The following is a 23,228-nucleotide window of genomic DNA, read 5'->3' as shown; positions in this document are numbered from 1 at the left end:
GGCAGGGATGCTAAAAGTTGAGCGGAGGCTAGGCGAAACAATAATCCGAAGCGTACAAGACAAGACAAGACCATGAAGCAAACTGCGAAGCGAGCCGAAACGTGATCTCAAGCAGATGACTTTCCATTCTGAACACTGCCTGGGCGACTCTCCTGTGACTTCTGCTCTAACTCACCATCTTACGTCAACAAACCGATCACCTTCAGAGGGTCTCCATCTGACTTCGTGAAACCATTGAGGATGACCCGGTAGTGACAATGGCCTACGATCCACGCGGCGAGCGCGACCATGGAGGGCAGGGCCGAGGCGGAGGAGGCCGAGACGGAGGAGGAGGTGGTGGTGGAGGAGGGTATGAAGGCATGACCTTCCGTGGACGAGGCAAACGTGAGTCAAATGTTTGGATATGAGGGCCCGTAGCTTCGAGTGAAGGCCCGTTCAGGGAGGATAGATTCCAGCGAGACCTCGTTGAGCTGGGACCAAGTCGTGCTCGTCATCTATCTGCCCGGCAACGCTCTATGACCCTATGGCATTTGAGCACTGCCCCAGATATGACAGTTTCTGTCTTCGTCTTCAAACGTCGATATCATTTCGTTCGCGATCAAGCTGGTTCACGTGACATCCATCTTGCATGTTGGACCCCAGACTTGGATGATATTTCAGAGAATATAGCTAAAGATTTTATGAACTAGGCCCCGTTACAGATTATGGATCAACTATTGTCCACTGGATGCGAAATAGACAGCCAAGATTCAAGGGTGGCTACCAAGGAGAGATGGAAAGACCAAGTCCAAGCTATATCGTGGATGTATGTCCGCCCGATTTCAATTGCGCAGACCTATCAGTAAAATTATTCTAATTTAACTCAGATCCTACCGCCGTTATCGAGGCTTTCAAACCCAGCAGATTCGATCCCTACGAAACATCTTCATGCCTCGCTGAACAAGAACAGGCATCCCGTGAACTTTGTCCGATGGACACCAGAGGGGCGAAGATTACTCACGGGTTCAGCCAGTGGCGAGTTTACTTTATGGAATGGAACTGGTTTTAACTTCGAAACCATCATGCAAGCACATGATGCTTCTATCAGAGCCTTGACCTACTCACACAATGACGAATGGCTGGTGTCAGCTGATCATGAAGGCATCATCAAGTACTGGCAAACCAACTTCAACAACGTGAAAGTCATCCAAGGGCACAATGATGCAATTCGAGATATTGCATTCAGTCCGAACGACTCGAAATTTGTCACGGCCTCAGACGACTCTACTCTGAAAATCTTCGATTTTGCTGGAGGGAGTGAAGAAAAGGTCCTAACAGGCCACGGATGGGAATGCAAGAGCGTCGATTGGCATCCAACAAAAGGTCTTCTTGTTTCCGGATCAAAAGATCATTTGGTCAAATTATGGGATCCTCGAACAGGCCGATGTCTAACGACACTTCACGGCCATAAGAATACCATCACCAAAACTCTGTTTGAAAAAGTGAGAGGAAACTGTCTAGCAACATCAGCACGAGAGCAATCAGCACGTGTATTCGACCTTCGGATGATGCGTGACATCTGTATCCTGAAAGGTCACGAGAAAGATAACATCACGGCACTAGTATTCCACCCTATCCACCCAAATCTCCTCAGCACAGCAGGCGATGGACCAATCTACCACTACCTCCTCGACGAGCCCAATACCCCACCGGGCGTGGCAACAACCATAGCACCCTACGACAGTCCAGACCCTACCACCACTCCAGCACAAGTCATCTACCCAGCGCACAAAATCCAGCACGCTCACCAATACGCCGTATGGTCACTGGACTGGCATCCTCTGGGTCACATCCTCGCATCAGGTTCCAACGACCGCAGCACCGCTTTCTGGACTCGTGCCCGACCCGGCGACGTCGACGTCAACGACGACAAATGGCACATCGGCGAAGCAGCCGCCGAAGCAAAAGGGACCTGGGACCGTCGCGGTGCTCGTCGTCACCGGCAGGAGGAAGAAGAGCAGGAAATGGAAGACGAGGTCGATGGTCTTGTCGACCAGAAAATGCCATCTAAAGCCCCCACCTTCCCTGGTATGCCCGGTCTACAATTACCGCAGTTTGGAAAGGACAATACAGGCGCTCAGCCAATATTCCCCGGTATGGGTTCCGCTCCCCCTCCGCCCCCTATGTTTGGGAACGGTGTGCCTCCTCCTCTGCCTGGTCTCGACCCAAGCCACCCTCCAGATTTTGCCAAGCTGGCAGAGATGCTGGGCAAAGCTGGGCTACCACCTCCACCACCTATTGGTGCTGGCCAAATACCACAGATTCCTGGAATGCTACCGCCTGGCTTGTTGCCGCCCCCTGGATTTCCTGGTGGGTTCCCGCCTCCGCCGCCGGGGATGGGGATGGGTGCTCCTCCTTTCCAGATTCCTGGAATGGCAGGTGGAGGGAGTGTGAGTGAGAACAAGGAGGAGCCGCCGTCTTCGGGTGGTGGAAGTATTCGGAGGAGAGGACCGTTACCGAGTCAGGAAGAAAGTTTGCAGATGGAGCAGAGGAAGGGGAAGTACACCCGAGCGAGGTGATGCGGTCAAGGGGGTAAACTGTATAACAGTGGATACCTGGCATTTAGCAGCTGCGTCCTTTCACAAATTAGGGTTGATGAATGGACAGCAACGAGTTCGAGATGTGAACGTTTTTTGAAATTTTCAATGTTGAAGAACGTATGGTACATTGTAAACCCAGGTGAGAGAACTGAAAATCCTACATCGCCTGGGGATATCGGATATACTTGAACCGGTAACTCACCACACTTCACCAGTGTCTTCTCTCTTCATTGGCTATCTCTATTTGTATACAAGTCTTGCAATCCTGATGCAGCGAGGTCAACCCTCAAATCAACAATCGAAACGCCATGCTACGATTTCAATGCAACGCTACCGCCCAAATGCAACCTCTACAATGCAATTCAATACAATACAACTCTCGCGAGCTTATCCTCCTCTCTAAATCCTACACTTCGCTCCACCCATCCCCTCTATCACTTCACAAATTCGCATTCCTCGGACTCGTCCTAGTCGGCACACCAGGAACCTTCTCCTTCTTCTCTCCTTCCTCAGGCTTCAAGAAAGCCTTCTGCCTGTCCGCATATTCCCTAATGACCAAAGCGCACACCGTATCCGCACAGAGCCTCTTTCTCCTCTGCACCGGCAACTTCGTCGCAAACTCCAGTCCGCTCGCCCTCTCCACCGCCTCCACAGGAACTTCGAAATCCGTAATCGGTTTCTGGTTCGGGATCGCCGCGTTCGGCAGCACGAAGGCCCCTACGGCCACCGGTCCCGTTGTCGTCCCATCTTCCGCAAAGATAACCTTGTAGAAGTGTGTCGGGACCGCGATATTTGGGGGGTTTCCGATAACCTCGTACGAAACTCTCCACTTCCCGTCTACCTGGTCGCGCTTAGGGAGGTATAAAGGCCCAGTAACGATCCGAACAGAGGGGTACTTCTGCGTCAACCGTCTGCAAAAATCCTCGAAATGCGCCCAGTAATCGCGATTAAAGCCCTCTCCAACCTGCGGACACATATTTGTAAGGAAGAAAGTATCGTTCATTGCCGCCTGGCTCCATTTTGCGTCTGCGGCTGGCACTTGGTGGCCTCTGTCGTAGCCAGAGCGGAAATAGTCTTTTAGCTTGCCGCGGAACTTTTCAGGGACGGAGGGGTCCTCGAGGAAGACGGAGTGCTTGCGGTCTCCATCTGGAGAGGCAAGCGACGCGGGGGTGATGTGCTCTGCTACCCAGGAGGGGTTGCGCAGGCGTCGGTCGAAGGAGGAGACGAGTGCGGGTCGGGTTGCGAGGTCGGCGATGGGACCGGGGAAGCCGTATTGGAAGAGTCCTGCTGGGTCGACTGGCGGGATTATGTCTTTTGCTGAGAGAGGGAGAGGCCCGGGTATGGGTGCGGGGACAGAGGTTGTTGATGTTGCTGATACCGAAGTGGAAGACTGTGCGGCTTGGATTTTTTTCTCGGAGCGGGTGGAGTACATTGCTGCCGTGAGCCCTGCACCAGTTGCTGCGCTGACGGCGGCTATTATAGCTATTGTGGTCTTTGACATCGTGAGGGTGTGCGGGCGTCTGAGGGAAGTATTTATTGTGTTGAAGGCAGAGCGCGCGTATGATCACGGTCGAGACATAGACGCGCGTGAGGGCTCAGTCGTGGTGGTGTTGATGTGTTGATGGCCAAGTCACGGGCCAATCCAGTCAGTGAGAAACTACCTACAGGCGATGTCAAGTTACTTGAGTATTTAGCGAGCGCCTGCCAAAGCGAGGACGAGCCCAAAAGCCAAAAGCGGACACACACAACCCCTGTGCGACCCCAGCCAGACTCAGCCGTCCACGGCATTTCAACGGCCCAGCAGCGCTCCCCCAGTTTCTGGAGACGAGCATGCCTGGGCCATGCTCAGTCACGGCAACGCCCAGAAACCAAGTGATCATGTGATGTCCTGTTGCTGGGGGGCGGCCAATCTTAAAATAGGGATCGGATTGCAGAGCCAAAGGAAGGGGCACAGCGGCACGCAAATGCTGCTCGCTCGCCGTGGCGGCCATGGCAGCCATGGCAATGCTCATTGCTCACCACCACAAGAAGGCCAGCTGTCGCATGATCCCCTCCCCGTGCCCAGAACCAGAAGCCCAGCGCCCATGCCAGTCAGTGCCACTGCCCAGCAGCGTGAGTGTGCTGTGCTGTGCTCTGCTCTGCTCTGCTCTGCGATGTGATGTGAGGCCGGCTATTCAGCTGTAAATCGTCTGCATCCACCACCCTCACGCATCTCGCAAGCAATCTATTCTGTCGAAGTCACTCATTAGCCCGGTCGGACCGACAGCAGCACGGCAGTGCAGTGAAATGGCCCTCTCTGCAATCCACGATGCTCTCCCACTCACACCCATGAGCCCTACAGCGGGTCAATCACTTATCTCGAGCCCCACAACCTCGTTCCTTCCGCTGAGCACGCCGTGGCCGCTAATCGGCGAGTGCTCGTCGCTGTTCGTCTCTCAAACGTCCCTCAGTGGTCTATACGCATTCGATCCGTACCTCCCTACTCAGAGTGCAATTCAATGCCTGCCGCCAGAGGCAACGGCATGGTGGGATCAGTTCACGGCCCCTGGTGCCACGCCGACAGTCTTGGGGGGTGTTTCTTTGGTTTGCCCGCAAGCATATACAACAGCAGCGACTAGCGTGATAGACTCCTCCAGCACACTCGTGGGGTGTTGTCCATTGTAAGTGTGCGTATTTCTGTGCCTTGGGACTGCTTTGACGATTGAAATGTAGGAGCTACGATTTTGTCGCGTGGAACTCAGCTGCAGCAGATCCAAACCCAACCCAGTGCAGGTCTGCCCTGCCTACCCAAAAGGCGGTGACCTATATCGAACACGCCGCCGCCGCAGACTCTTGGTCAACATCAAGTGCAGTGGTGAGTGAGGTCTGGGCTTTTCACATTAATGGATACCTCGTTGCTCCAGCTTCAACGTCGACCCCTCAAACGACCGAGACCCAGATCATGAAACCCCCAACGACTACGAAGGGGTCATCTCCATCTCCGGCCTCAGCAATGAGCTCATCATCGACGACTGCAAGCACTCCACTAGACGGTGGAACACCATTTGGCAGGGCCACCATCATAGGGTTGGCGTTAGGGTTGGGCTTCATCACTGTGTGTACAATAATCGCAGCGATCAGGAGTTTCCTTGCCAAAAGATTTCGAGCGAGACAGGAGAGGCCTCCCAATCAGGATGCGATGATAGGGGTACTATACCCAGAGCTGAAGGACGATCCACCGGCGATGGTTACGCCTGAGAATTTTGAAATGAGTCCGAGGCGAATGCGGCGCGAATTATACCCAGCGGAGTTTGGGGGCGTAAGAATGGTTGCTTGAAAATGGTATCATTAATAATTGAAACCTATTCTGTTCTTGAAAATGTCGGTCTCTTGACTTCCTGATCGTGTGACTGAATGTGATACGAGAGAGGGTTCGCGAGGGCCTAACAACGCAAGAAGGAATAGAGGAAACTGAATGCTGTCCCAAGCGGAGCAAGCTGTTTACTGAAGACAGATAGAAATGAAGGAGCCGAAATCTACTGGATGGTACATTATATGGAAGAACCTACCCCTCCATGGAGCATCTCCCCACAATACTCGGCCTTCTTTTGATCCGTTCCGTAGAACCTTACCGGGAATAATCCGAACTCGAGAATGGGTCAAGCAAGAACAAGGCCGACCACTTAGAAGATCATGTCCTGTATATTGATGGCCAATGGATATCGCAGAAAACAAAACTTGAAGACGATTGATCGAAGCTAAGAAGGTGCGTTCCTTTCACCGGGTTCTGCCAGAGGTTGATGTTGTGAGGAAGTTGAGACAAAGATGTCTTACAAACATCCCGAGGCTGCCACCAAATTTGCGGCCTTCTGTGCGACTCACTGATTTTCAATTATGACGCTTGAATGTATATAAAGTTTAGCCGTCATCGAGGAAACAGCGGTTTTAATTCGGTGCAAAGGAGTGAACCAATCAGAGAGGTTCTGACTCGCTGACGGATTCGGAAGCGACCCCTGTTCGCAAACGTCGCGCTATGTGGGCTCGACCTGCGATTGAGAACCTTGATGTCTACTTCCAAGAGCGATTTCAATCACAGACGACTGATTGTGACAAAGGCGACGACTCAAGTCCCTTTGATCCGATTATTCGTCTCTCCTATAACCTCGACCTCTCTTGAGATTTCCTTCCTTTTATAGATAAATTGTGAGAAGACGACGAACATCGAGTTCGAAGTTCTATGCGACTTGCGCAAGGCCAATCTTTAAAGCCTAGAATACCTCGAAGGAGAGCGCTTGTAACGGCAGATTTCAAACATATTCCAAAGTTCACTGCTGTGGCTGCTTCTCTGCCATCATGGCGGGAGATATGGACAATGATACTCGGGGCTGGATTATGTGTACCGTGAGTGGGATTGGTAAGTGGTCTCGTGCAAGCCTTGGGGATCAAAAAGTAACATGAATAATAGCCTGCACCCTCGGAGCCAGTATTATCTGCATTGATATACTAGTCCGTTTAATACCGAGCAAGAGGAATTTCAGGATACAGGACAGCGGTGTCTTCCTGGCGTCATCATTGAGCTTGAGTTTCGGGGTCATGGTAAGTATCCCTTCCACAACCTCACGCTATGTACTGATTAAAGCAGTCATTCTCCGCGCTCTATAGCATGCTTCCATCCTCGAAGAAATACCTAATAAACAGCGGCTACTCACCCGCCGACGCTGCTTGGATCCTCCTGGCCTGTTTTACGGCTGGCTTTGTTGGAATACAAATCTTATCGAGAGCCCTGCACAAATACATACCGTCACACGAGGTGGAATGCGATCATAGCCACGAAGATGGTCAGGAGCACCAGGAACCAAGCAGATCGGCATCCTTTGCGGCCCACAGCAGAGGCCGACCATCGCAACCCTCTAACGGAAAGGGAAATAGAAAGACGGCCGAATCAACACCTTTATTAGCCCCTCCAGAACCAGAATCAAAATCGAAATCGAAGTCGAAGTCGAAGTCGAAACGGAAGCAGTCTCCAAAATTTGCACTGCATTTTGGAGGCGACGGGGCAGGTCAAAGTCGTCGACGTGGCGAACCCACTGACCGGAGGCCTTCGATGATCGAGGTTCAAAGGAGAGTCATGTCTTTTGTCAAGGATACCAAGTCCAATTGTGACTCTACAGGGCCTTGTTTTGGGTACTCTGATCCCTGTGGTCAAGAATGTCTCAAGCACCTTTCAGCTAGGCCATCGACAGTTTCCCGCCCTGGGATTCGTCGACCAAGTTCCGGATTCTTTGACCATTCTCCATCCGAGTGCCGGCCTCCTTCGGAAAATGGGGTAGCTCAAAGCGTAGCCAGGCCGACTAGTTCGAACTCGCGTCAAACCAACGATGAAGCCTGCGAGTCAGCAGATGAAGATGACCCCGAAGCCCAACACCATCACCACGTCCCCGAAAATGCCTTCATGAGCATCGGCCTTCAGACTTCGATTGCTATTGCCTTACACAAGCTCCCAGAGGGCTTCATTACCTATGCTACCAACCATGCCAACCCATCCCTTGGATTCTCCGTCTTCATGGCGCTCTTCGTACATAATATTACTGAAGGCTTCGCCATGGCATTACCCCTATATCTTGCCCTCAAGTCTCGCATCCGGGCTATGTTCTGGGCCTCCCTATTAGGCGGCATCTCGCAACCCCTCGGTGCTGGTATCGCAGCAATTTGGTTCAAAATCGCTGGAACAGAAGGCCACAAGCCTGGCGAGGCGGCTTATGGCTGCATGTTCGGCATCACTGCTGGCATCATGGTCAGCGTCGCTTTACAACTTTTTGTCGAGGCTTTGAGCCTAAACCACAACCGAAACCTGTGTATTGCATTCGCCTTCTTCGGAATGGCGATCATGGGTGCGAGCAACGCACTCACATCATGAACAGAAGCATGACTATAACTGCATTGTATGATTAACGAACAAATCATGAGATTGGCGTTTACGGTTAGAAGAGATGAGATTGCGTTGATTGGATATTATTATGATGGGTGGGAGCGTTTGCCTGGTTATGGGCATAGCTTGGGTACGGAGTAGAGATTATCATTCAGTTGATTAGACGAGTCTTGAGATTGCATATCCAATGGAATTCTTGAAATCCTAGTCACCTCAGTCCTTCTCGTGAACGCTAAAATTGAAATGCATTCGATTCAGCCACTGCGGCGTGGAAAGCACCAGTAACAAAAGTTCGGCGAGCCCCTTTTCCATCCTCGCTTGCCGAGAATAAGGCCTTAAAAAACATTTTCAAAAGGCGAAACGCAATCCACCACGCCTGAAATCTTGAAGCCCCAAGGGAAGGTGGCCAAAGGAAACTTGAAGAGATTAAAATATTTTCATAAGGCAGTTTACTCTGGTAGAGCGTACCTCAATCATACGAATCGTTGCCAGCAACTTAGCTCAGCCCTAGTACATCGGTATCTCTCATATTGCCCGAGTTCGTATATTGAACTAATAGTCCACAGTTAGAGGTCCACCGAGGGCAGTAGTTGTTGCGCTTCTTCACGATCTCGCTCACATGCGGTTTGGGGGGTGGGGGGTAATTAATTTTGTTTTACCGCAGAAAACAGTTTATTGCAAGCCAAGGTAGAGCTCTAATCCATACAAACCACCGCCTCTAATCAGGATTGCGAAAAGTCGGGAATACAGTTATGTTTCATACCTGCCCGTGCTTAGAGACCAAGTCTCTTCAGGGTCTGAGTTAATGTGTCTGCATCGTTGTTCTCCTTCGAGAGATGAATACTCACCCTCAACGAGCTACCCCGACCTTGATGCGGTCCCATTATTCTTTCCGTATCCCCCAGATCTCCCTCACACCACCGACGACTCTCAATCAAATACTTCCCATCACGATGACAAAGCATCTTGATATCACTTGTTGTGTGGAATGTCTCGGACCAAGCCGCTGCGCATTTTTGGAAAAGTACATGGAGAGAGTCGTGCTCTAAGAGCTGGATTTGGTGTGTATCGTGACTGTCTTTCAAGTGTGTGAAGAATGTGATAGTCCCGATTTGCTCTTGAGGGGCAATAGGATATGTTACATGAGCCACGTTGTTAAGAGATGGTATCTTGGCTTGATCTCTGGCTTCTGGAAAGGTGTTGGTTTTGAGTGTGTGACAGAAGTTCGGATCCTATGCAGTACCTAATTCTAATCAAAGAACGATTCATAGTATATTTATAATTGAAGAAAAGGCTGTTTAGATCTGAAGTGCTAACGGGAAGCACTGTTTGGTCCCAGGCCTTTTCACAGAGCAGGTGACACAAATTTATATAATTGGTCAAGCTTTGGGAACTTACGAGCCCTCTTAGTAGTAAGTTCGAACATGTAAATACGAACAGTTAGACCTGCGGGTACCTTAGGAAGTTGCTAGAGAAACGCTAGTTGAACTTGACGTGACTTTCAACTATTCTTTGGATCTAATGTCTCTAATCGACTTTGGATAATAATAAAGCGACACGCATGACAAATTCTTCTAATGCAAATAGAGACTCTTTAACAATAATATATTAACTCTTGACCCTCCGCAAAGATTAATCGGCATGCCAACTTGTAATCCATGGAGACCAACCCCATTTAATACACGACAACCTTACGAATATCACCTGGATGTACATTTTGTCGCGGGGTTTCATCCAGAAAATGAGATAACGGATATGGGACAGCTACTGTAGTAAAATTTGTTTTGTGAAAAGTCTCGGCTCATTCTCTGAGCTTCACTTGATAGGACGATATTTTGGGAAAGGAGAACCATTATTTTCATTCGCCTTCCAAAGTCCAATGGTATACACGCTAGCAACCAAAATGTACCCCCTGCATTTATCATTCACTCCTCGACCGCCCTCGCAATTCTCAGAACCGATGACTTCTTCCCTTCTGCGCTCTCCACGCCGTGAACCCAACATATCCACCGCCCACGACCATGAAGAACAGTAGCACCTTGAAAAAGAACCAACTCCAGCTACCACCTTCCTTCTTCGCGCTATATCTCTCGCTGCCCTTGCTGGCACCTTTGTTTCCCGGCTTGTTCATCACAGCTTCTCTCCCCTTCGTATCATACAAGTTCTTAGTCGAGACGGAGATGATATCGTGGTTATCCGACAGTTCTCCCGTTTCCGCTGAAAAGCCCAAGTACGCAACAGAAGGGATGGTAGGCGGCTCGTTCGTTTCAAAGCAGAGCTCCCACTGATCTTCAGTTTTGTACTGCAATTCCAGCTTCAGGCTCTTGTCTTGGAAATACGTCAACTTCGCCTTGGTCGGTATCGAGGCTCCACGTATCCCTCTCGCCGAGCAGCCCATGAGCTCGTTGTCTTTACCATCGTTTGCCTTGTCGTAGATTCTGTGGCCGTCGCCCATCATGGCCATTACGTAGGGGAAGACGGTGCCTGGACGGTTGTTCTTGTAGGTGTCGAAAACGATGCCAAGCCCTTCGAATTTATCTACTGAGCCAAAGACTGGGCCAACCATACCGCGCTGCTTGGTAAGCCATAAGGCGAAGCCGTCGCCGTGGAGGTTGCCCTGACCGTGGATCTTGAATTCGACTTCAATCTGGGTTCTGATGTCAGATCTGGACTTGGTAGGTGGATTGTGTGGAGGGCGAGCATACCTCCCAGTTTGTAGCAGTTAAGGGAACCCGCGAAAATATCCATCCTTCTTGTGATGGTCGGTCTGAAGTAAGTCGTATGTACCTATTTCCCTGTCAGCACACCGACCCCTGCCCCAGGAATTGCGCGGCATACTGGTCTGCGCGCACAATGGTATTTCCTCCAAAATCAAACCATCGACTCTGCATATCTGAATCCAGGTAGGGCTGTATGTCTCAGTCAGAAGGGACGTAAGGGGGGGGGGTTGATTCCCTGTTCGAAAACTGACCGCGATGAGGGAATGTGTTCGCAACTGCATTTCCAACCTGTCAGCATAAACTCTTTGAACTGGGAGAGAGCACACAAACAGGTATGCTGCGAATGCCATTCTCGTCCGTTGTCGTTATGTCGGGGTGCGCCAGAGCACATGCTGCCAGCCCCAAGGCCGACAGCGACGTGGAAAGCCGCATTCTTTCACACTCCCGGAACCCTCAAAATCCCAATCTGAATGCGTAGAGCCGAGAGTAGAAGTGCAATGGAGAACCGAAAAGAAAAGGGAAGGGGGGTGAAGCAGGCTGGTGGCCGAGGTCAGCGTTTCGTGAAATATATTGAACCTTCTCGTAAGCTGGCCTTTCTGATGGAGTCCGGGGTGGCCTGTCAAAGAAAGCTCCTGAATGGTGGCTTGAAGATCCCTGCAATTTCGTTGTGGAGTCTTGAGCCTTGCCCCTGCCTTAGGCGAGCCTTCATTGACGTCGAGATAAATTTTGAGGAAACGAACCCAAACAGTTCGGAAAGGCAAACTATCACACGACCTCCATTCCCTCCCTTCGAACGCAGACGAACAGGAGCAGGCTATTGCATTAGAGGTCTACAGAGTCGGCAAAGATGGACAACATCAGCAATGGCCTTGGTTTCGGCTCCTCTTCTTCAGATCCCAAGGCTGCGGTCATGAACCAAGTCCGACAAGAAGCTGCTATGACGAACGCACGGCAATTGATTGAAGTACACAATCTCCATTATCTCGCTTCTTAGGCTGTATCTAACTGCAAGCAGAAAGTCAACGAGCACTGCTTCGAGAAGTGCGTACCCAAGCCTGGCTCCTCGTTATCAAGCGGCGAGACGACATGCTTCACGCAATGCATGGAGAAATATATGGCGGCATGGAACACGGTTTCGAGACAGTACATCAACCGGATACAACAGGAGCAGGGGAGAAGTTCTGGTGGAGGTGGGATTTTCTAGGTTCTTCTGAAGGAAGAGAGCCAAACAATGGATGTACGAGTAGGGGCCTGTATCACACCTGTGCAAGCAAAATGGGAGGGAAAGTGTGCATCACCGGATGGGAGGTTATAGACGGTATCAGCACGAATCACCTCTTCTCCAATATTCTTCAGTCCAAGTGTTGAGAGAGTAGGGTTTTTATTATGTACTTATACAAGTGATTGTCCGAAAATGAGAAATCCCATTTCGTACATTGTCGTTCTCAGCAACCTCAATGTTCCACGCCCGTATGGACATTCCGAAAAAGTAAAGTCCTACAAGATATGAGAATGTACCATCTGAACACACACAATAGCCATTGATGTTCCTGCTGAAATAGAACAATCACACCTCCTCAACCTCCCCATCAGCAAGCAAGACTACCGTAACTCGGACTATTTCCCCTCCTCCATTGTCCCAACGTCTCTGAATCATTCTGAGGAGCTCTTTGTAATCAGCCGAATTTCCTTCCACAATCTCCACTAGGTGACTCTCCTCGTCGACGTACAGAAGTCTCGAGATGCCACCAACACCGAACTTATCTGGCCAGCGCTGCGCACACTCTTTGAAAAGGGAATCCACCGTCCGAGCGTTGGTCAAAGAAACCTTTCGAAATATCTTATGATCCTTCAATCGAGTAAGGAGAATCGTTCCCTCTATTTGTGAATGGGACAATCGGGGCTTGGGACTGGGTGTACTATTCTTGGGGGCAACACCGAGATTGAATGTAAGATCCTCCACTGGGTCTTTGGTAAAGGCGTTGAGAGGAGGAATCGGGGCAAGAGCCGGTGGAGACTTTGATGGCTTCTTCACGGGTTTAAGGACATTGGTGGGTTGGCTGACTGCTCGGCGACCGCTTTGAGAATATCCCTCCTTCTTCTGAGAATTTAAGCTCAAACTTCTCTTTCCTCCCTTCACATGTGACGAGGTTGCACTTTGAATGTTCGAGGTGGTTCCAAGAGAATCAAGAGGGGAATATTCTGAATATTCCTGCTTGTGTCGTACATTCCTCGGCATAGTCTTCTTGGGAGTAGTACTGGATTTGCGCTTTCTGGAGGCACTGGTACTAGCTTGCTTAGCGGCATCGCACGGCTTGCAGTTCCACGGGTCGCCAGGTCCCTGCGAACATTAGTCTTCTGGACATCACTTGTGGACAATAGAATGTACCAACCGGCTTTGGGTAAATGTCATAGCAGCTCTGGTGGTGCCCTACGTGACATGTATCGCAGTAGACAATATCGTCGGTGCTAGTAGCATTCTCGCTTCCACAGTCATCTGCCAAAGTCAGTAAAAGTCCTTGAATGTTCTAAACCCCCGAGAACTTTCGGAGGAAGCATTTTGAATGTCCCAAGATCACTAGGAAGTTCGGAGAGGAAGGAATTTGAATGTGCACAAACTCCGGAGACATTCAGTTAGGATGCGTACCGCAGTCATCGGTTGTAAAGCTTTCATAAACCTAAAAAGGGGTCAGCCAGTGATCCGGGAGCACCTAATGGAAGGGTGATAGGAAGTATGAAAAGTGAGGGGATAGCATACCTCTGCGCCTGTAAGATCGATGGTGATACCATTGTTCTTGATATTCTCGAACATCAGTAGGATGCCACCCCGTATATCATCACGCTCAAGGCTGCTGCTCCACTGGAGGCGGTCCCCAGTCCCTAGGTAACGGGGTAGTTAGTAATTGCCCAACAGATTGCTCTGGGAAAACTGAAACATTGTCTTGATACCGCTCAGAAGAATAGGAAAGGGGTGTCTTCCCAATACCTACAGAAGCTGTCGGTCCAACCATCGTAGTTGGGCAGGATAACAGGAAAAAAGATAACGCCGGCCCTCAGTTCGACTAGGAACCGGTCGACGAGAGCTTGAAACTCCCCGTCGAAGGTAGTACAATGCGTGCCATCGGAGAGGACTCTGCGAGGCTCGAGGAGGCCACACTTCTTGACGTGTTCCTTGCCATAAGCGGTGATCTGTACTATGGCGCGTAGGAGATCCTTGTGTACTTGACTGCCGCTGTTGAGGTGGATAGAGTTGCAAATGGCATCCATCGTCTTCGGGCTGGCCATAAACTCTTGCAGAGCGCTCTTTCGCTCCTTCAGCGACGCCATTGTGGCGATTTTTGATTGCTCTTGTTGGTTGGGGAAGATTGAGGTGGCGACGGAGGTTCTTAAAATCGGGGTTGTTGACTTGCCAAAAGGGGAAGGCACGTGAAGAAAGGAGCTCCTCCTGATATCGGCTCAAGGTGGCACCGACAGCGTTATCAAATGTCCCCAGCTGAAATGGAACAATGGAATCGAAGTATGCTGGATCAGAAATACAGAATTGGGGAGAGATAGAATATGGATAGAATTGGGCCGATTTCAACATCTTTCCAATGTTCCACGTGAAGACGGAATATTCAAAAGTTACGAAACACGATAGCGCATCTTAAATTCAAAAGATGAAAAGGTGAGAAGAGGCGCTCTGTTTCCCTGCCTTGTCATTGTACCAGCAGGGTTTTGGCATCGGCAACCCTACATGTCTTAATAAATTTCTCAAATTGTCCGGGAAATCGCTTGTACAATCACTGATTGAACGATATCAGGAATGAGTTCTCAAATGTCTCAGAGACGAAATGCACAATCGTTGAAAGAACAATGTCAAGAAAGCTGTTCAAGGCATATCTAGCACGAAGGACGGACCAATGGAATAGAGTTGAAGACCAACGTACTCTTGAAGGCAATCACTGTTAATTTTCCGAAAGCGTTGACTCAGCTGGAATTTGGCATACGGCATTAACCCTTATTAGCTTTTGAAGTCCCACATCCATACTTGATCGTGGAATTCCGCTATCGCCAGAAGACTATTAAGGGAGCCGTCGTTCGGCAGAGCTTTGTTTGAATGTTCCTTGTGGCAAGTCCATTAAATTTATGCCATCATTCATACATTACCCTCTCCTCTCCTCTTTGCTTCCTCTGCCTCCCGTTTTCTTGCCAAGTATCTCTCTTTGGCACTCATAATATCGCCCTCCGTCTTTCTACTCTTCGACGCCCTTTCAATCTTCTGCCGCTCTCCCTCGCCCTCCTCCAGTGCCCTCTTCGTCGCCTGTTCTAACTGTGCTTCCATCATCCGTGACTGGCGTTCCCGCATAGCTTGCTTTCCACCACTAGCTCCCACAAACCCAGACCCTCTGCTTCGATCAGACATTGATGAGCCCCCACGGGGGGTACTTGATGCAGTTGCACTCTTCGGCGTTGCGGCAATATTAAGACCTCCCTTGAGTAATTGTCGTTTGTCAACAACCTGGCCTTCATCGTTGACCGCAATAGCACCACCAGTCTTGTCGTTAATTTCTCGTGCCATATCAGCCTCGGTCTTCTGCTTCTCTTCTTCATCCTCCTCGGCAGGCCCGTTCTTGATTCTCTCTTCGACAGCTTTGATAACATCCGAGTGCTTCTGCTCTCCTTTCTCAAGCATGTTCTTGTAAAAGCTCGTCATGCCAGTTCCTTTGCTTTTCTTCGCCTCTTGCTCTTCCCGGAGCTTTTCCTCTGCCTCTAATCGTCGATTTTCCTCTTGCTGTTTCTTATATGCCGAAGTGACGAATTTCTCCTTGTCTGCATACTCTTCTCCTTCAGCCTCTCTCTCCCTGGCTAACTTCTTTTCTTCAGCGATCGTTGCATCTCGTTTGCGGACTGCAGCCGCAGCAAGAAGGTTGCTCATATACTTTGGTTTTCTTTCAATGTCTTCCTGGGTAACCTTCTTCTTCGGTTTGAGGGAATCATAAACTGCATCATAGTCATAGATATTGGAATCCAGTTCTTCTGCCGTTTCTGTGTACTTTTTGGAGCCGAACGATGAGGATAGGTCGCCGTACATGCTGATGGGTCCTTTCTTTATTCCTGGCTTCAGTGGCGGCCTGCCCCCTTTTGACTGCAGCAGAAGTCCATCCATTGAAGATTTTGAGGCTGGCGGTCGGTCGGACAGCCCCCCTATCTCTCCAATTTCCTCGATTCCAGCCTCTGTGCCTTTCCCTTCGCCGTCAGAGTCATTATCTTCCTCGAATAGAGGTTTCCGTTTTGCAGGTTGAGGTCTGTTCCCAGTAGTCTTCTTGACGAGATTTAGTCCATAAGATAGACCTTTGTTAGACATCTTGACTTTGTCTGAATCCGAGTTCTTCGATGTTGGTTTGGAGGCTCTCGTTGCTGTGGGGAACTTTGAGGTGAGGTTGGACTTTTGTGGCGCTAGCGCGATAAGAAGCCTTATCGAGCTTGGCCTTGACTCTTCTCCAAGCATCGAAACATCCTCGCCATACGCCGATGCAAACTTGCCACAAACTTTCAGAGCCGTCTCCACGCACATGAAACCTCAAAATCTGAACGCACTCGATGCGCGTGGACCACGATGACATCCGTGGATGGAGGCGACCGTATCGCTGGCGTCAGCAGCGGCGACAACGATCAAGGTACCAAGGCGCAAATTCCCCCGATCAAGTCGAAGTTCAAGTTCAAGTCGAAGTCGAAGAGGAAATCTGATGAGAGGTCTCGAAGCCCATCAGAAGGAGGTCATCACGACCGTGATCGAGAAAGGCATCACCACCACCATCGGTCGAAGCGGCGCAAATCCACACCTTCGACAACAAAGAAGGACGATCCATCCCTTTACGATGACACCCATCTTCCGAATGCCTCCTCGGATCAATACCTGGACCCTGATGTTGCGTTTAGAGAAAGTCTATTCGATGCTATGGCAGACGATGAAGGAGCACAGTTCTGGGAGGGTGTTTATGGCCAGCCAATTCACACCTATCCCGACATTAAGAAAGGCCCAGAGGGAAAATTGGAGCGCATGACGGATGAAGAATACACAGCGTTCGTCAGGGCGAAGATGTATGAGAAGACGCACCAACATCTGATCGAGGAGAAGGCACGAAGAGCTGCTGCTAAGAAGGAAAGAGAAAAGCTAGCAAAAGAGGGTGCCAAAGAGGAGAGAGAGGCCCAGAAATTCAGAAGGAAAGTGGAAGAGAGTCTGAGAAGGGGCGAGGAACGGAAGACTAGGAAGTCTTGGACAGAGAAATGGGACGCATACACCCAGAAGTGGGAGACTCTCGGAAAGGGAGGCGTCAAAGTTGCCATTGCATCGATACCATGGCCTGTTGAGAGTGGAAGGCGGAAAGACGTCGAGTTGAAAGAAGTCGAAAAGTTCTTCCTCTACGCTCCCTCTGCTGGCCAGCCTACGGAAGCCCAGCTGGGAAAGGTTTTGAAAGCGGAGAGGGTTCGTTGGCATCCTGATAAGATCCAGCAAAAGCTTGGCGGGCAAAACGTCAGTGAGGATGTTATGCAGGCAGTGACGGCAGTTTTTCAGGTCATTGATCGGATGTGGTCCGAACTGCGAGATGCGCAGAAATGATATCTGTGGACCATGGAGTTTTGGGTTTGGTAGCATAGCGGCGGCGTTTAGGCGGGCTGGCCTATCAATGAAGAATCACGATTCTCAAACAGTCCCCATGAACTGTTTGAGCCAACACTTGAAGACTTTACCGCAGTCTCTCCCCACTTCCCCAACTCACACCAAACCTTACTAAGGCACTAATGTTTGGTAGATACAGAAACTTTAGTCCAATTAAGCCCCTCACATCCATGCTGCAGCTCAATTTGTAGTTGATACCCTTGACCCGGCAATAATGGAACAAATACACGTGAACCAGGAAAAAGCCGCTGCGGCAGGGCTCGCTGTCAGCAGTCTGTGCCCAACCCCCTCTTTCTCCAACAGCATCAGAACTATTCAGGCGCAAACTCGGCAGCGTCTTTCATCATTATCAGTGCTCAGAATTTGCTTTTTGATTTCGGGCTTTGAAGGGCGTGCTGTTCTCATTGATGGCCAGAGGACGGCTCAGCCGGGCACGACGCTAAGCCCGCTGCTCAAGGATCTTCACCCCACCACGGTTCAGACCAGTGAGCAGGCGTCTTGAACTCCGCTCGCATCCTCCACCAACTCAACCTCCTCCTCGTCCTCTCCGCACCCCCTCTCTTCTCCATCGGCGACCATTGACATACCTCACTGTCCCAATTGCACCCCTCAGACTCTCGTCTAGACTGCTGGCCCTCTGCGACAGCTGAGTTCCCTTTGACAGCCTCGTCCCGTTGACTTTATCACGGACAGCCAATTGCGACAAGGGAGCTGGCCTTGCCGTTCTGCTGTTCACGACTGCAGCAAGCCGCATTCCTCTCGGTCGCTCTTGCTTGCCAAATCGCGGAGCCCACGATCCAGCAAATCCAGACATTCCAGAACCTTTATACGGTATTCTTTCCTCCTGCTGCCCATGGTCTAGATCCGCACCCCTAGAGCTTCTCCGTTAGTCCAGCGCATCCGCGTCGCCTTCCCGACATCCAGCCTTGACGTCTGGGCTCGCTGGCGTCGATCTGCCTCCTCGACAACAGCAATTTTCACTGGGTTCATATGCCGTCATTAGGAGGTTTTCTAAAGAAGAAACGGACGAGGGAGTCTCCGGGTCAAAAAGACCTAGCCTCTCCAACTTCAACTTCCAGCCAGCCCACCAGCCCGATTACTCCGACCCCCTCTCGGGGCTTCGACAATTCGATAGCCTCTGTTACAACGCAATCCACTGCCCCTGAGACCCTGAGTACATCTCAGCCCGACGCCCCCCTCAATCAAGCCAGTCCACCCACTGTGGGTGAACAGCAGCCAATGACGCGAGGGCTTTCTCCTCAGCAACAGCAGGCCCTTCCTGTCCCAGCAGATCAGCAGAACCTTCCAAGTATCAGCAACCTCATTAATCCCCCCCAAAATGACGGTGCCAGTAACTCGAAAAACGAGCATTCGAACCCCGCATCCGGCGAGAACACAACCTATACTGGGAATGACAGTTCACTCACAAGGGCCGCACCAGCTGTGCAAGCGCCACAAATCAGGCAGACCAAGGGCAAATATTCATTGGGGGATTTCGAAATACTTCGGACATTGGGCACCGGTAGCTTTGGGCGGGTGCATCTGGTCCAATCGAAGCATAATCAACGATTCTATGCCGTCAAAGTGTTGAAAAAGCAGCAAGTGGTGAAGATGAAGCAGGTGGAACATACGAATGATGAGAGAAGAATGCTCCAGGAAGTCAAGCATCCTTTCCTCGTTACTCTCTGGGGGACGTTCCAAGACTCCAAGAACTTATATCTTGTGATGGACTTCGTAGAAGGAGGGGAGTTATTCTCTCTGTTGAGAAAATCTCAGGTAGGGTATCGAGACGAAAATTATATGTGCTCTACTGAAATATTGCCAGCGATTTCCCAACCCTGTAGCAAAGTTCTACGCTGCCGAGGTGACCTTAGCACTCGAGTATCTCCACAAAAATCAGATCATCTATCGAGATCTGAAGCCTGAAAATCTGCTTCTCGATCGGCATGGGCATCTGAAAATCACGGACTTTGGGTTCGCCAAGAAGGTTCCAGATATTACATGGACTCTATGCGGAACGCCAGATTACCTGGCGCCAGAGGTTGTGTCCAGCAAGGGGTACAACAAGTCTGTTGACTGGTAAGTTTGCCGCTGTCAGTAAAGTCGTCAAAAATCTCACATATGATATAGGTGGTCCCTCGGCATATTAATCTTTGAAATGCTTTGCGGGTTCACTCCCTTCTGGGACGGTGGGTCACCGATGAAAATCTATGAGAACATTCTGAAGGGCCGAGTAAAGTATCCACCGTATATTCACCCTGATGCCCAAGACTTGCTGCAACGCCTGATCACGGCCGACCTGACGAAGCGGCTTGGAAATTTGCATGGTGGCTCAGAAGACGTCAAAAATCACCAGTGGTTTGCAGAAGTCACGTGGGAAAGGCTGGCCAAAAAGGACATCGATGCTCCATATGTGCCTCCTGTCAAGGCTGGCGTTGGTGACGCCAGTCAATTCGACAAGTATCCCGAGGAAACAGATCATTACGGGCAAACGGGTCACGATGAGTAAGTCTCCCCTATCCTGGAATCAAGAAGCGTGCTTATCACTTTTACAGATATAAGAACCTCTTCACGGATTTCTAAAACACAAGACCTGCTATGCTTGGGCAGGGAGCCTCGCTAATACACCACTCTCGTTGTTTCACCTCGCAAATCATCACCCCTGCACATATACTCAACTTGCGTGTTTTTATCTCTATTGAAGTCAAACGGTGGGCGGCGAAGGACGGCGAAAATGATGGGTTGAGCAAGGGCGGTGTTGTCAGGGCCGGATTGCGGCTTGAGTTGAAATAACGATTTGGAAGGCTTTCAAGCCAAGGAATAGCTCTTGAAAGCACGCTTGAATTGCCAGATGAAATGGAGGATAGTCTTGAAGCATCGGGTAGGTTACCCGATAACAATGCAGTTCAAATGCTATGGTGGAAATCGCATTTCTCCGATATTTAAATGCTCGGTAAGTCAAATTTCCATGACAATTTACTATACTTTTTGGGCTTCTGTGATGTTTGTGGCGGCTGGAGGCGCTCGCCGTATTTCACGCTGAAAAGAATGGTTCTTCCAACGCCACACGGCGCAGCAATGCAACGAGAAACACCCAATCAGGGGTTTCTCGACTTTTTGTGGTGTCTTAGCCGAAGTGGCCTCGCCAAGCTGCCCGACCTCGCCGACGTCAAAATAACCTTCTTTTCTCGGCCCGCGTTCCACCTATGACATGACCCATTGTCCCAGCCTAACTGGTCCATCCGTTCTAAAGCTATGTGGATGATAGGGGCAGTCGTTCCAATATAGAAGGCATTTCTCTCGCTCATTCTTCTCAGTGTCGTGTTTGTATTCTCGTTTTATCACGAGAAGAGGAAGTTGACCGGTCCAAATTTCTCGCTGTTTGGGTGGGTCGAGGGTTACGATGGATGTCACGCCTGTGATGTGAGATGGTACGTCTGCGTCCACGTTCGGCTTGAATATTATCAATGCGTTTCAAAGCGGGTTACAGATAGAGCCATGCCGAAATGCTGGATGTCGTTGCAAGGCCACTATGGTAAACCAATTCTAAATAGGCCTCAGGGGTGGGAGAATAGGAGTGTCACGGTACGAGTCCTTATAAGAGGTTTGAGACCTGGGAGGATGGTAATTTGCGATTGAACTTGAGAGGATGGAGGGCGAGCAGCCGAGAATGGGTGCTTATGGCGTGGGCAAGAATGGAAGTAAGTCTTGGGATCTGTGGGAGCATAGGGAGTGGCCATGGAAGAGGTATGGTGAGGCCCAAAGCACATTAGGTATTGGACCTATGTATGGACTTTGCCTTGATTGGTTTATTAGTGTAAAGACGGTCGCGCAGCTCGAGAGGAAGGAGACCTGGAACGCCAACTACCAGATCGAAATGTCAGCTCTTCTGCTCCCTCGCCCAGCCCTCATACCCATCGGGATATTTGTCGACGAGAGTTTGCATTTCGTCGATCATGCTGCGAATTTGTTCAGCAATTGTTCAAAAGGCATGTTCAATAGCTCACATATCTCTGAATCTCAAGTTGCCAGGGTACAAGGCTGACGAACATGCGTCAAATCGACTGTATCTGTTAGGTTCTGTGCAACCCAGGACTTTGTTATTCCCATTCACTGGGACCTGGTGTATGCCGCCTGGTGGTCTTACATGCAGTACAGCAAATTGCGGTCATCGTGATCCTCTTCAGGAGCAGAGATTGGGAAGTACCGGTGGTATGCTCTCATGTACAGCTTCCCAATTTTGTGTCGAGTGCATCGCCATGGTGCAAGCTCATCTGCTTCGTTAGTCTCTGTGGCCAAAGCTCGCCCCACATGGCAGACTTACATTCATTATGAGCGTAAAGAGCGCTCGCGTCATAAATCACGGGGCCATCTGTTTCAACCGCTGTTGAGCAATTTCCATCCCACAGATCTCCGTGTACCAGTCGAGCCTCGATATGGCGACCTCCTGTCTCCAAAGGCCTCAGAAGCCTTGGTATAACCTTCTCAAAGATGTCCTTTGAAAGGACCTCCAATCGCGCATTGGGTCCCTGGGTTTTCTCCTCATGTTCCAACATACCCCTCAGATTGTTAGCAAAGCACTCTTCCCACGTATCAGTCCAAGTGGTCACTTGAGACAGACGTCCTTGATAGTTCTGTACCGGGAATCCAAACTTTCCGTTTAGTGAGCAGCCTTTCTGGTGAAGTTCCGCTACTTTTCTTGGGAGCCTATCGATGTCCGGGATATCATCGGTCATGTTGACGAAACTAAGAAGCAAGAAATGCGTATTCGGAACAGTGAGGTATGACCCCCAGGCGATGGGCTCAGGAGCTAAGTCTGGTACAGCCTCGTGGATATGTTTGATGGACACGATCTCGCCCAACATCATTTTCTTCCCGGTCTCGTTTTGGGATACCTGGAAAGAAGTAAGTACGTCTTTAATCGACGTTACTAAAGATGACCTGAAGAACCTTTAGAAAGAAACTCAGCTGCGACCCATCTGCTTGTCTTGTCTGGATCTCAGCAGTGCGAGTCCAGTAAGTGGCTCCATACGGATAGATCCCAATTGATATGCTGCCTTCCGGAAGCTCTGCCATGAAGGTTAACCCGATAATTATGTTAGAGCACATCTTCATACTCGCCAAAACATTGGGATCGACAAACTGAATCACTGTCTCCGACACTTCGGCGTCCTTGTCTAGTATCTCCATTTAAGTCAATACCGAGCAGCTTTGAAAGTTGGAATTGACACGAGCAGTATCGGCCGCTGCTGAATTCACAGATCTTTTCCCGACGGGAGTGAAATGATATCTCCACCCCAGGCATGGAGGCTCTTTCCCAATTCGTGCGAGACGTTATGAACTAGGCGGAGTAGCAG

At 50.2% G+C, this 23,228-nt stretch overlaps 12 protein-coding genes across 12 annotated transcripts; 6 read left to right on the top strand and 6 right to left on the bottom strand.

Moving 5' to 3' along the window:
* Window positions 1-257: 257 nt before the first annotated feature.
* Window positions 258-2,558, top strand: K444DRAFT_634077 (WD40 repeat-like protein; the record flags this gene model as incomplete). The annotated part of the gene is made up of 3 exons (XM_024883700.1): window positions 258-384; window positions 690-805; window positions 867-2,558. The coding sequence occupies 3 exons, from the start codon at window positions 258-260 to the stop codon at window positions 2,556-2,558; spliced, it is 1,935 nt and encodes a 644-aa protein (XP_024732139.1).
* A 230-nt stretch (window positions 2,559-2,788) lies between these two features.
* Window positions 2,789-4,166, bottom strand: K444DRAFT_101204 (uncharacterized protein). The gene has a single exon (XM_024870256.1). The coding sequence runs from the start codon at window positions 4,078-4,080 to the stop codon at window positions 3,019-3,021; it is 1,062 nt and encodes a 353-aa protein (XP_024732138.1). The 5' UTR covers window positions 4,081-4,166; the 3' UTR covers window positions 2,789-3,018.
* K444DRAFT_101205 (uncharacterized protein) lies at window positions 4,167-4,728 on the bottom strand. Its single transcript, XM_024870257.1, has one exon. It carries the CDS (start codon window positions 4,589-4,591, stop codon window positions 4,253-4,255), a length of 339 nt encoding a protein of 112 aa, XP_024732137.1. The 5' UTR covers window positions 4,592-4,728; the 3' UTR covers window positions 4,167-4,252.
* Window positions 4,605-5,929, top strand: K444DRAFT_617695 (uncharacterized protein). Its single transcript, XM_024881179.1, has 2 exons — window positions 4,605-5,239; window positions 5,292-5,929. Exons 1-2 carry the CDS (start codon window positions 4,866-4,868, stop codon window positions 5,893-5,895), a joined length of 978 nt encoding a protein of 325 aa, XP_024732136.1. The 5' UTR covers window positions 4,605-4,865; the 3' UTR covers window positions 5,896-5,929.
* Window positions 5,930-6,635: 706 nt separating this feature from the next.
* On the top strand, window positions 6,636-8,695 carry K444DRAFT_597149 (Zip-domain-containing protein). The gene is made up of 3 exons (XM_024878468.1): window positions 6,636-6,972; window positions 7,024-7,154; window positions 7,201-8,695. Exons 1-3 carry the CDS (start codon window positions 6,912-6,914, stop codon window positions 8,473-8,475), a joined length of 1,467 nt encoding a protein of 488 aa, XP_024732135.1. The 5' UTR covers window positions 6,636-6,911; the 3' UTR covers window positions 8,476-8,695.
* A 1,528-nt stretch (window positions 8,696-10,223) lies between these two features.
* On the bottom strand, window positions 10,224-11,783 carry K444DRAFT_617692 (uncharacterized protein). The gene is made up of 5 exons (XM_024881178.1): window positions 11,538-11,783; window positions 11,459-11,482; window positions 11,326-11,396; window positions 11,193-11,274; window positions 10,224-11,134 (listed from the first exon to the last, which is right to left on the bottom strand). Exons 1-5 carry the CDS (start codon window positions 11,637-11,639, stop codon window positions 10,439-10,441), a joined length of 975 nt encoding a protein of 324 aa, XP_024732134.1. The 5' UTR covers window positions 11,640-11,783; the 3' UTR covers window positions 10,224-10,438.
* Window positions 11,784-12,054: 271 nt separating this feature from the next.
* On the top strand, window positions 12,055-12,390 carry K444DRAFT_513270 (uncharacterized protein; the record flags this gene model as incomplete). Its single annotated transcript, XM_024873508.1, has 2 exons — window positions 12,055-12,171; window positions 12,223-12,390. Coding segments are annotated over 2 exons (285 nt in total), but the record flags the coding sequence as incomplete, so codon positions are not given.
* A 384-nt stretch (window positions 12,391-12,774) lies between these two features.
* On the bottom strand, window positions 12,775-14,534 carry K444DRAFT_667088 (uncharacterized protein; the record flags this gene model as incomplete). Its single annotated transcript, XM_024887257.1, has 5 exons — window positions 12,775-13,548; window positions 13,601-13,704; window positions 13,855-13,885; window positions 13,966-13,973; window positions 14,198-14,534. 5 exons carry the CDS (start codon window positions 14,532-14,534, stop codon window positions 12,775-12,777), a joined length of 1,254 nt encoding a protein of 417 aa, XP_024732132.1.
* Window positions 14,535-15,167: 633 nt separating this feature from the next.
* K444DRAFT_617690 (uncharacterized protein) lies at window positions 15,168-16,641 on the bottom strand. Its single transcript, XM_024881177.1, has one exon. The coding sequence runs from the start codon at window positions 16,552-16,554 to the stop codon at window positions 15,346-15,348; it is 1,209 nt and encodes a 402-aa protein (XP_024732131.1). The 5' UTR covers window positions 16,555-16,641; the 3' UTR covers window positions 15,168-15,345.
* Window positions 16,642-16,698: 57 nt separating this feature from the next.
* K444DRAFT_617689 (uncharacterized protein) lies at window positions 16,699-18,031 on the top strand. The gene has a single exon (XM_024881176.1). It carries the CDS (start codon window positions 16,807-16,809, stop codon window positions 17,809-17,811), a length of 1,005 nt encoding a protein of 334 aa, XP_024732130.1. The 5' UTR covers window positions 16,699-16,806; the 3' UTR covers window positions 17,812-18,031.
* An 830-nt stretch (window positions 18,032-18,861) lies between these two features.
* K444DRAFT_634069 (Pkinase-domain-containing protein) lies at window positions 18,862-20,454 on the top strand (the record flags this gene model as incomplete). The annotated part of the gene is made up of 4 exons (XM_024883699.1): window positions 18,862-19,647; window positions 19,697-19,950; window positions 20,002-20,376; window positions 20,427-20,454. 4 exons carry the CDS (start codon window positions 18,862-18,864, stop codon window positions 20,452-20,454), a joined length of 1,443 nt encoding a protein of 480 aa, XP_024732129.1.
* A 1,297-nt stretch (window positions 20,455-21,751) lies between these two features.
* On the bottom strand, window positions 21,752-23,061 carry K444DRAFT_645958 (uncharacterized protein; the record flags this gene model as incomplete). The annotated part of the gene is made up of 6 exons (XM_024885152.1): window positions 21,752-21,830; window positions 21,879-21,935; window positions 22,019-22,145; window positions 22,196-22,766; window positions 22,822-22,940; window positions 22,989-23,061. The coding sequence occupies 6 exons, from the start codon at window positions 23,059-23,061 to the stop codon at window positions 21,752-21,754; spliced, it is 1,026 nt and encodes a 341-aa protein (XP_024732128.1).
* Between the last annotated feature and the right edge of the window lie 167 nt (window positions 23,062-23,228).

Source organism: Hyaloscypha bicolor, assembly GCF_002865645.1.
Source record: "Hyaloscypha bicolor E unplaced genomic scaffold K444scaffold_126, whole genome shotgun sequence".
In the NCBI taxonomy this organism is placed as follows: domain Eukaryota; kingdom Fungi; phylum Ascomycota; class Leotiomycetes; order Helotiales; family Hyaloscyphaceae; genus Hyaloscypha; species Hyaloscypha bicolor.
This window is presented reverse-complemented; position numbering and strand designations above follow the sequence as displayed.